Genomic DNA, 11,257 nt, shown 5'->3' with positions numbered 1-11,257 from the left:
GGGAGGCGGCCGCGCGGAGACAAAGGGGCAGCGCGCCAGGCGGGCGCGGGAGGGAGCGGGCGGGCGGCCCTGCCACGCGGAAGCCGCGCACCCGCCGCGTCTTCTCTCCGGAGGAAGCGGAGCCTGCCGCGCCTCGCCCACTCCCCGACCGTGAGTCCCGGCCCTGGAGACTCGCAACCCGCAGGTCTGGGCCCGGACCTCCCCTCCGCCTGGGGCTCCGGGCTCGCGGCCGAGCCTGGCGGGCGGTTCGCGTGTGCCCCCTGCTGGCCGTGCCGCTAGCCGCGGGGCGCGGGCGCCGGGCTCCAGCCCGCCCCAGGACGCCCCTGCCCGCGCCCACAGCCAGAACCCCCCCCCGCCCCCGCCCCCGCCAATGCCCACTGGGCTACGGGTCGGAGCTGCTGTCAGCCCCTCCAGGCCCGCGCCCCTGCCCCCACGGGGCTCCCCGTGGGGTGGTACAGACTTCCGCTGCCCTGGGAGCACAGTCTGAGGGCCTCCTTACAGAACCTAAACCTGCAACATCCAGTGCAGTGTCAATCGTGGGATTTGGGAGTTTCTAATGCCCTGGCTATTTTATTGAAACCCAGGATCTATGATCTGACACATGTAAGAATTCTGTAGGGACAATCGAAAGGCTCACTTGAAACTTAGACATTCCCTCAAAGAGGGTTGCCCTATCTTTAACCTGGAGGGTATTCAGTCACTTTGCAGATGAGAAAACAGGCTCGGAGAGTTTAGGTGATGTGCTCATCCGGCTCCTTGCTTTCATCTCTTTACCTGGAAGACCCATGTAAGCACAGGTGATCAATTCCTGTTGTTCAGAGGTCCTGGAGCAAGCCAGGCAGATTCTGGCCCCCTGCAGGCTCCTGCTCTGTCCTGCCACACACACCTCCTTTGTGCTTTGTGCCAGCTCACCTTCTCCAGAACTCCCACCCCTTTTCTCTCTCTGCCCTTCAGAAGCCCCACGCTAGCTATTCTGAGAGGCCCTGGGTCAAGAAGGGTACTCCTGAGCTGGGAAAGGGGTCTCCAGTGAACGTACTTGGCCTTGGGCCAGTTCCTTTAGTAGTAGACGCTGCCGAATGCAGAGGGCTGTCTGCACCAGCCGTTAGCTGGCTGGATGACTAACTTCCTCTGCCAGTACCTATCCCCATCCTGGGGCAGAATAAAGAAACCCAGAGGGCAGAAAAGTGGTTTATTTATAAAGGAGACTACTGCAGTAGGGAGAGAAGGCCTGAGAGCACTACAAAGAGATATCAGGCCAGATTCTGACTACAGTACACGTTTAAGAACCCGGGAGAGGAGATCAATTGTGCTGTTAGACTAGGAGGCTGAAGGGGTTCCTGTAAATTTCTCTCTGCAGGTCTAGCCTCTGCCCCGCCCAAGGCATTTGCCAGCCCTTTTGACAGTGGGGAGCCTAGAGAAGGGGGAGGCTTGGGGGGAGAGGTTCCAAAATGCCAGCATCTGTGCTCCCACTTCACCCTTAGGCTCACAGTCCCCTGTACACATGCACACAGCTGACACATGTCAGCTCCAGTCTTTTGAGGGTTTTTCTTAGTTTGGAAGAAGAGGTGTCCCTTTGCCCCAAAGTAATAATAGCTCTCCTACCTGCTATTTCCCAGAAAGTGCCTCCCATTTCTCCAGGCTGAGACAGTCTGAACTTGGGGGTCTCTGAACCCATATGGGGTGACTGACCATGGTCACTCGGACCAAAGTTGGGAGCTAGGAATGGGGAGAAGGCTGAGGAAGCCAGAAACAGGAAGTACAGAGTAAGGTGCGGGTCCAGACCTGCTCAGTGGGACAGTGGGAAGAGCCCTTGGACAGGAGGCCTAGAAGTTCTCATAATGGTGGGAGAAGTGAGTCCGGTCCTGCCTATTGATGAGCTGACAGGCCTTTTCCACATTCTTGGTCATGCCAGGGGGGCCACAGCTAAACACCCCAATCTTCCGGACCTGTTGGGGGAGGAAAATGTGAAGGCTAGCTCAGTGCTCATGTTGAAGGCCAGCAAGAGTCCTTGGTGAGGGCTCCTTCCATGTTTCTGATAAAGGTTTGCCTCATACCATGTGTGGTGAGTGCAGGCTGGGCATTTTTAAGTCTAGCTCAGTTTTGGTGGATTTGCTCTGTGTGGGTCTAACCTCCACCTCCTCCAAGGCATTTGTCAGCTTCATGTACATGATCAGTGTTTCTGCTAGGGGCTGGGTTAATCAATGTGCAAGTTAAAGGCTAGCTTAGTGTCTCTCTGAGGGCTAGGTCATTATTTATGAGTAGAGGCTAGCTGAATGTTCATGGTAAAGATCAGCTCAGTGTCCAGGGTGAGGGCTGGCTCAGCGTTAATGGTAAGAGTAGCTCTGAGTTTATGGTAAGGACTAGCTCAATCACTGAGCTGTTCCTTCTGGATAGGCATCATGGCTTTAGAAGTGGCAAGTCCCTGTCCCCTGCCTCCGACCCTTCACCCCTCAGAGTGACCCCTACTTTTTTTTTTTTTTACATTCTGTTACCCCCACTTATCACCCAGATGATGAGTTCTCATCAGCAGTCAGTTCCTTCCCTCATGGAGCTGGGTTGGGAAGTTTGCTCAGACCTCAGATGATAAAGACTAGGAGAACCTTGATATGGGGTGGGGCTGACCTGTGGGTGGACCTCCTGCAGGGACTTGAAGAATGGCTCGAAGGGAGGGCGGCCGAAGTGGGTGATGGAGCGTAGGCCCGTGAACAGGCTCCGGTTCAGCACCTTCTGGAAGTGCCGCTCACAAATGTACTGGGGGCAGAGGGGCAGGTCAGGTCAAGGATAGTCAGGGTCAGTGCCTAACCCAAGCCAGCCTGCAGCCCAGGAGACAGAGACTGGGGTGGAGAGGGGGCTAGGGGCTGAGGGTCAAGACCACCACTTCTGTGCCTCCTGCCATCTGAAGCTGGCTGTCCACCCACCTGCCTTGGTCATTTGCCTCACCCTGCCACTCCATATACCCACCTACCCACCTTGCCTGGCCAGCCCTGACATACCAACATGGTGGTCCTGAGGTCAAACTTCTCAGCCAGCTGGGTGATGTAGATGTGCACAGACACCAGGTCCTGACAGTCATTCTCCTCTACCTCCCGGATGATGTCAGCCAGCCACTCAAACTGCCGCTGGGTTCGTGTCACCCAGATGAAGTAGATCTGGGGACACATGGCTGGAGCTTAGGACCTGGCTCATATCAGGCTCCTTATATCGCAAGGATCTCCAAAGCAATAGAACTCTCCTGGCCTTGGTCACCTTGTGCCTCTCCCCAGGCACCCTGGGGAGATGGGAGTATTGTGGGGTGATAGGACCAGGCTCTGGGGCAGGAGATGGAGTTGCCCCAGGGCATGCAGAGGTAAAAGGGAGTGATAACCTGGGATGATGAAAAAGGAGCTCATTTGTCAAGTGAACTGACGGTCTGATGGGGTGGGAAGCAGCTTTTTCACACTGAGCCTGCCCTGCCATTCCCTCCAATAGGCCCTCCTCAGGCTGCTAGGCTCCCAACCAACCTTAGCCCAGAGGGATAGGGTTCCACTAGGGGGCACATCACAGAACAACCTTAGGGAGGACCCAGCTGGCTGCTTGGAGCAGATGGGAATGGGCTAAAGAGAGACCAGGAGGATGGAAGCTGCCATGGAAGGACCCATCTCCAACTTCTGAAGAGGATGAAGCGGGGCTGTGTGGGTTAAGAAACAGAGGTAGAGGTGCCACGGACGGAGGAGCAAGGGAGCTGCCTGTCACCCCCTGAATGCTAACAGTTTATGGGCTGGGCCTCTGCCTGCTGCGTTCCTGTGCCCCTGACTCACCTGCCAGGCCCAGAGAGACAAGCAGGGGCCTGCTACCAGGTCCAGACTGGGGTGAAGGGACCTGGTACAGAGGGGGCCTCAGGGCCTGGGCTGTGTTCCTGGAAACGACCCAGCCCACCAGCCCTGCCTTGCCACCTCCCCTCTTCTTCCTCTTGAAAACAGTTTAATTTTTGCCCCACCCCAAGTGTTCCCTTCCTTCTCCCAACCTGACAATGCTTCCTTCCTCTGTAAGAGGGAATGGGTTCCTTTACCCCTTTCCAACTCTGTTCTTTAGGGTCTGAGGATACCCTGATCCTTCTGGGGTCAAGCCAACTTGGCCTTGCCCATGTCAGGCCAAGAACAGAGGCAGGAGAGACAGGCAGAGATGGACACAGTGATAGGGAGCAGGGGTCATGGGCTGGCAGGAGGAGAAGACACTCACCTTCTTACAGAACACTTGGCAGCTGACTGATGACTTGAAGACCAGGTCTTTGAGGATGGAGGCAAAGGGGGTGACCCCAATGCCCCCTCCCACCAGCACTGATACCTCAAACTTATGCCACTCCTGGTGACCCTCTCCAAATGGTCCATCAAGGTACAGCTGCAAGAGGAGGAGTGGGTTTGAGTTAAGCTCCACCACCACAATAGTTCTGAAGCTAGAAATGGGAGGCAGGGAAAGGGCAGATATGCTTATGGAATGAAGAGAAAAGGGTGTACCGTGTTATTACGTGGTATTACCTGGAAAGACCAGTCTCTGGATTGGGAGTGGGGGGGGCGGGGAGGAACACACTGGGGAGTCTGGGGCTGCAAGACTAAGGCCTGCTGAGTGGATGTGGGGGCATGTAGCACATCTGGCCTGGGTTTGGTCACCTTTGGGTATTTGGCACAGCCATCTCCTGTTGGAGGTGAGTAGATCTCCCTGAGACGAGTGGTCCAAGGCCCTGCTGCCCGGATGTGCAGGCTGAGTGTGTCCTCATGGGGTGCAGAAGTCAGTGTGAAGGGGTGGTACTCAGTGGTGCCCAGAGCCAGGCAGGCAATCTGCACCCACTGTCCCGACTTATATTCAAAGCCTTGGGGCCGCTGGAACTGCAGGTGGGTCACGCCTGGGGAAAGGAAATGGGCAGGAGGCTGCTGTCCAGGACTCAGCAACACTGTGGCCTCCAGAAAATTCCCCCACCTGCAGTCTCAGCTCTCCTTCTGGAATATGGCAAGGCCTCTCCCCATCAGAAGGCATTACCCCCCCTTGGGCCATGTTCCCCTTGAGGAGAGGCAATGCAGCACTGGTGGTGGTAGTCAGCAGGGAAAGGAATCTGGCCCGGGGTTCCTCCTCTCTCTGTTGTGAAAGAGACTCAGGTCCTCTGACAAAGCTCCTTCATCGCTGCCATTTCAGGGCCATTGCCAACTCCAATAGCCAAGTCAGGGGATTGCAAGATCCAAGCTCTGTCCCCGCCCTGTCGCCTTTCTCAGTACCACCCAGCTGGTCCCTGACTGCCTATGGGCTGGTACCTGAGGGCAGCAACTCTGCCTTCACCACGCTGATCTCCACCTTCTTCCGGCTCAGGCTCACCAGCTTGTCCCCCACATAGATTAGTGCCGGGACCAGGAAGAAGATGTGGAAACGGGGCAGCTGGATGAGGCCAAAGCTGCCGTGGATGATGAGCTGGACAGAGTAAAGAATACAGCTCAGACCAAGCCATACCCACAACAGTGTCTGTGGCCAGCTCGGGCTTTAGCCTTTTACAACCTCCACACCCCCCACCCCATCCCCATGGGCACACTCCATCCCCACCTCTCTGTGTACCATGCTCCTTCCAGGTTCCCAAATCTAACCACTCCCAACCCCAACCCCATCCTGCAGAGCATCCATGACAAGTGAGACTATTTGCGTCTTCCTGGCACCATCCTAAACCAGCCACTTCGACTCTCACCTGTTCTCCTGCAGTAGCCTCCTAGCTGATCTTTTGGGTTGCCCCATTGTGACCCATTCTCTTCCGGGCAGCCAGTGTGACTTTTTCAAGTTCATTTTATCCTGCCATCCCAGCTTAACCAGCCTTAGTAGACTTCCCATTATACCATAAGGCCTTGAGATGCTCTAGCCTCTGCCTGCCAGTGTATCCCCTTTCCTGTTCTTCAAACATGGCAAGTCCTTTCTGCTTCAGGACCTTGGCACCTGCTGTTCCCTCTCCCAGGAATGCCTCCTCCCAGGTTCTTCCCCTGGCTACCTCTGTCTCATTTTTCAGGCCTCAGCAGAAACGCCACCTCGTCAGGCCTTCCCTTGGTCTTCTGTTTTATCTCCCAGTTAACTCCCATCAGAGCACTTGTCATCATCCACACTAATGTTTTTTCATTCATTAACATGTTTCTGTTGTTTTCCCCACTGGACTGGGGGTGGGGTCCTTTATTTTTTTTATTTAAAAATTTTTTTTGCCACCATACTGTCAGCTCTTAGAAGTTGCTGCCTGGTACATAGCAGGCACTTAATAACGGTTGAGTAAGAGGAGTTCCTCCAATTTATCCCTTTGGAGACTAACACCTAACCAGTTCCCCATTTTCCAGAAATAACTGACAGGTATTGTCCAGCTCTGATCCTTTCCCCAACAAGCTGATCTAACATGGTCAGATACCATTGCCCCCATTCTTCCCATTTGCTTGCTCCTAAGTCTGGTCAGTCTGGCTCCTGCCTCCACGTCTTCTCAGGACCTGCTCGCTGGGAGCTCACCCGCCCCATGAATGGCGAGACCCCAAGGTTTCCTTTCATTTGCTCCAATGGTTGGCAGTCTGTGGTACTAGCAACTGCCGGCTCCTTGCCACTTGGGTGACAGTGCTGTGCTGGTTCTCTCAGGACACTCACTTTCCACCTCCTCCACCAGCTCTCTGTTCCTTCTCCCAGCCCTGCATGTTGCCTAAACCTGCTTTTCTCACTCTCTGCTCTCTTCTGTCTATGATCTCCCATATGGCACGTCCCCTCCACTGAGCCACAGCCCTTCAGCTGCCCCTGCAGCCCACACGGGTCCACTATGTCCTGTCAGCACCTAATAACCTGAGACCAGCCACAGCTAGGCCTGTCCCCATTGTGCCCTGAATATTCTCTCATCATTTCTGCCTCTGCACCAGGGCTCATGCCCTTTCTTCTACCTGGAATGCTCTTCAGATTCCACTGTGCCCTTTCAAATCTTAGCCTCTCCTTAAGGCTTGGCTCAAGTCCCATCTTCTCCCCAAAGTCTTCCCTAACCAGTTTGGCCCAAATGAAACTCCCTTCAGTGAGCTACTGTAACTCACTGTTTGGAATGCTCAACTCAGCAATTAATCCTATATTGTCTGCTCATTCTGATCACTTCAGGTGCATGGCACTTATCTGCAGCAAATCCTAAATTCTTGAGGGCAGGGCTTAAAGTCTCCTACTTCCTCCACTGGGTCTAGCACCAAACTAGTACGTACTAGACCCTTCAACAGATAACTGTTAAACTGAACTCTGGCTCCTCATTCAGCTCTCCCTTTCCCCTCCTGAGCCTTTGCCCACAGAACTAACTGAAACCTCTCTGGGCTCTTCTCTAACTGGCTCTGGTTGCCCCCAGCTCCTCTTTCATTATGGAACCCACGCCCTCCCCCTCAGGCTTTCGGAGGATCTAACTAGGCTGAGAACAATGTCAGGGTGACCTCATACTCCTCTGTTTATACATCCCATTTGGTGTTGGCTCTACATTTAAACCACAAAGCTGCTGCAGACTCATGGTTGGCTGAGGAGCCAGGGGAGCTGCCGCCAGCTCAGCTTCTGCTGTGCTAGCCCTGCCCTCTTCTGCCTGGATCAGGATTCTGGACATCCTTCTGCAGGGTTGGCTCCATGCAGGGGTCCTTTACTTGTAGCTTCTCTTTCTGCCTGAAGTCAAGTGGCCATAGCAGGGATAAATGGGAAGGAAACTGGTGTTTTGGCCCCAATATCCAACACCACCCCCCAACCCCCCACCCCAACCCCCACCCCAACCCCCAACCCCCACCCCCGCTCCAGGTGAGACTCTCCCTAGCTGCCAGGGCTAAGACTGCTCAGCAGAGAGGGTCCTGCACCTTTCTGAGCTGCTGACTTCCCTACTGGCAAGAAGGGTGACTCTGAATCCCAGGACAAGTCAGAAAGGGGTCTTGGTCTCAGGGAAGCAGTTTGGCTACTCTTCTGAGTCTCTCATCCAGTTCAAAGAAGCTGTTTTTTTTTTTTCCCCCCAGGATCAAGAATATCATCTCCACCCCAACAGAAACAGTAACCTGGAATGGTAGGGCTCCACCCTAGAAAGGGTGGGTAGGGAGGGATCACTTAGCCACAGCTTCCAAAGAAGGCAGAGATTTCTTTGGAAACAAACATCAATTCTATGAAACAACCTAAGTCAAGGCTGGGTACTCATCTAGAATTGTGAAGTGCTGAGCCTCGAGCAACATGGAAACAGACCCTCTGATCAGTGAGGAGAACCGCATCTGGGAGGAGGCAGGGCAGCCCACAGGTGCTGGCCTGACCCAGGCAATGATGGACTCTCTCCCTCTGTCTCAGGACAAGGGAGATCCCTGTGTGTAGTTCAGCCTGGAGCCAGGTAGCAGATGGCAACCATCTGGGCTCTGCACGTCTTGAAAGCTGGCAGCCAAGCTATCATCAGTGGGGACACTGGGGCCTTGGGACTTAGTATGGCTTCTCAGCAAGACCTTTGGGGTGTCCTTTAGGGAACTGCTTGCATCCATGAGGAAGGTAGGTTAAGCAGAGCCATGACACAGGCACAGATCAGAGTCAGCTCTGGAACTAACTAGCTGATGCAACTGATGGCAAACCCAGGGAAGGTAAAGGGAACAAGAGAAGGCGGGGGGGGGGGGGGGGGGGGCGGATTGTGAAGGAAGTGAAGCAGGAGCCCAGGTTAAGGAGAAGGAATGGAAATAGGTAGAGTCTTAAAAAATCATCTTATCAACAGTCCAGTGAAGACATTTTAAGCAAGCTTATTAACTTTACCAGTGGCACTTAGCTGGGTGCGGTGCTAACACCCCAGAAAACAGGATCAGAACAAAAGTGTCAGAACCAAGTTAAGATATATTTCTCTAAGAGAGAGGGTAATGCTCCCTTGAATGTAGGCAGTCCACCCAGGAGCCCACACCAGCCACTGGAACTCAGGAATGACTGATGAAATGATGTGAAGGAAATGATGTGGAGGTGTCTGCAAGGAACATAGACCAGCCTGGTAGGGCTACTACTGCTAGAGCCATGCCAGGGCATCCATCTTCCAAGTACTGCATACTGAGGTCAATCTGCTTGACCGCCCCACACTACAGTCTCCAGCTTTGAAGTGACAAGTGGAGAAGGTTCTTGAAATGACCAAGGGGATGGAGAAATGATGTCTCAGCCCTCATTGCCTCCCTGGGATCATCCTGCCAAGACCCTGAAAGCCCTCACCAGCACGTAGAGCAGGATGTAGAGGTGGTGGGTCAGCCAGAAGCCCCGGAAGCTGTGGCGACGGAAGTGGTGGGAGGCGAAGACATACATGATGGCCAGGACCAGGAGCAGCATGACCCCCGTGAGGCCTGTGAAATGAACATGGGGTGAAGGGCAGAGGAGCAGGGCTATTCTGAGGCTGCCATGGCTCAGGGGCCCCGTTCCACTTCACTGCTCTGGGTGGAGGGAGTGGAAGCCCAGGTTTCTCCTCTGTTCTCCTCTACCTACACCACTGATCACAGGTGTCTTTTATTTCAGCAGACTCTGCTTGTTCCTCACAGACCGGATTGCTATTTTTCAAGGACCTGTGTCATTTATGTTTGTCACTTCTCTGTCAGGCCCACAAGAACAAGGACTAGGCTGCTGGTTCACCACTGAATCCTAATGCTTACGGTAGGGCTTGGCACCCCATGGGTCTTATATAAATGTGTGCTGAAAGAATAAATGCACGGGGTATCTGCTCCGGGCCCTCGGGGTCAGACTTTGAACATTACAAGCCATGCCTCCATGGAGTTAAGACTTCATCTACATCCCCTTAGCACTCTACTTGGCTACCATGGCATGAGCACTGGCACCATTAGTGAATAATCACAACCACTTGAGCCCCCTGGGTTCAGTTCAGTGTTGGTGGGAGGACCCTCCTCTCACAGGGGACCCCAAGCATGGGGTACACAAGAGAGTAATATTAGAGTCAGGACGAAAGTGTGGGGCCAGAGAATGGCCCCTCAAGTGATCGAGGAGAGAGGCAGAAATTAAGAAGATTAGAACCCTGCAGTATAGAAAAGCAGAGGTTAAGAAGGGATCTAATCAAAGCCTGTAAAGGCCTGAACAGAGAGGAGAGCATAAATACAGCCTTATCCACTAAATCCCAGTGTGCAGGAATTAGCAAGCACTCTGAAGTTCAAAGCAGATTGTTTTAGGATTAAAAAAAGAATGCTGTGTTTCACGGAGAGGAGTGTAGGAAATGTATTACCCCAAGGAGGAAACAGACTGAAAATATAAATAGGTTCAAGAAGCTCTTGAATAGATTCACAGCTAATAGTTCTAAAATGGGTGATTATGGGGAGTTAGAATACATCCTTAAACAGCCCTTGTCAAGACAGACTACAAAGGGTAGGGGGCTCTTCCTAGTTTGACAATGAGCCTGTCCCTCCAGCAGAGTCTGCTGAATGCAGCTGCAGCACAGCATTCCTCAAAGCCACTGTCATGGCAGGTGTCTATGTTGGGGTGAGGGGAGAGGCGGTCCACTCCCATTCCACAGAAAGAGGAAGTTCAGACTTGGGGTAGGAGCCCAGCCAAGCACCCAAGAGAAGGACTGGGAAGCAGAGGCTCCTACTGCCCAGGAGAGTCCTCAGGGCCAGAGGGCAGAGCCTGATCACTGTGAGAGCTGAGTAAGAGCTACTAGGCAGCCTCATGGCAGATAGAACCCAGAGCCCACAACTCAGAGCAGGGAGGGTTCTTACCTGGCACAGTCTGAAAGAACCACCAATAATATTTCTGGGGAAACTCAGATCTGTGAAGGGAAAGCAAGGAAGGATGCTGAGATATCTGGGACTTCCAGAGGAAACACCCCAACCCAGCCACAAGTCTCCCTTTCTGCCCACTTGGGGTCAGGGCTCAGGCTGGTCACTGTCCTACAGTCTGGAAGGTGACATTCTCCTCAGAGCCAAGAGAATTTGCTTCTTTCCACCCATAAAGAATCCTCCAACCTTGACACACACATGCACACACACACACACACACGCACACAGCGACCCACTCACTCACCCATCATTGTGGAAAAGTCCAGGGAAGAGGCAGGAGAGGACGCTGAGTGGGCTGATGGAGAACAGGTACACATTCACCACGTGGCCCGCACTGTGTAAGACTAAGGAGGACCAGACAAGGTGGGAGTGAGCCTGTGGGCAGCCTGGTGGGGGCACTCAACCCATTCAGCCCAAGTTGGAGGACTCTAGCCACCTAGTGTTGGGAGCCTAAAGAAGGTCTGGTCTCTAATCATCCTCCTGTCCATCCCCACCCCCGG

The 11,257-nt window shown here is 53.8% G+C and overlaps 1 protein-coding gene across 11 annotated transcripts in view; it reads right to left on the bottom strand.

Moving 5' to 3' along the window:
• Window positions 1–1,175: 1,175 nt before the first annotated feature.
• DUOX1 (dual oxidase 1) overlaps window positions 1,176–11,257 on the bottom strand; it is a 31,934-nt gene continuing 21,852 nt past the window's right edge. For all 11 annotated transcript variants that reach the window (XM_072808235.1, XM_072808232.1, XM_072808242.1 and 8 more), the window contains 9 exons: window positions 11,002–11,101; window positions 10,698–10,747; window positions 9,196–9,323; window positions 5,283–5,436; window positions 4,647–4,879; window positions 4,219–4,377; window positions 2,994–3,149; window positions 2,623–2,751; window positions 1,176–1,946 (listed from right to left, as the gene is read on the bottom strand). In XM_072808235.1, coding sequence (XP_072664336.1) covers window positions 1,824–1,946; window positions 2,623–2,751; window positions 2,994–3,149; window positions 4,219–4,377; window positions 4,647–4,879; window positions 5,283–5,436; window positions 9,196–9,323; window positions 10,698–10,747; window positions 11,002–11,101 — 1,232 coding nt within the window. In that variant the 3' untranslated portion in view covers window positions 1,176–1,823. The remainder of the gene's footprint in view (window positions 1,947–2,622; window positions 2,752–2,993; window positions 3,150–4,218; window positions 4,378–4,646; window positions 4,880–5,282; window positions 5,437–9,195; window positions 9,324–10,697; window positions 10,748–11,001; window positions 11,102–11,257) is intronic.

This window comes from Canis lupus, chromosome 32 (assembly GCF_048164855.1).
Source record: "Canis lupus baileyi chromosome 32, mCanLup2.hap1, whole genome shotgun sequence".
Lineage (NCBI taxonomy): Eukaryota > Metazoa > Chordata > Mammalia > Carnivora > Canidae > Canis > Canis lupus.
The sequence above is the reverse complement of the archived record's forward strand: the minus strand, read 5'-3'. Positions and strand labels throughout refer to the sequence as shown.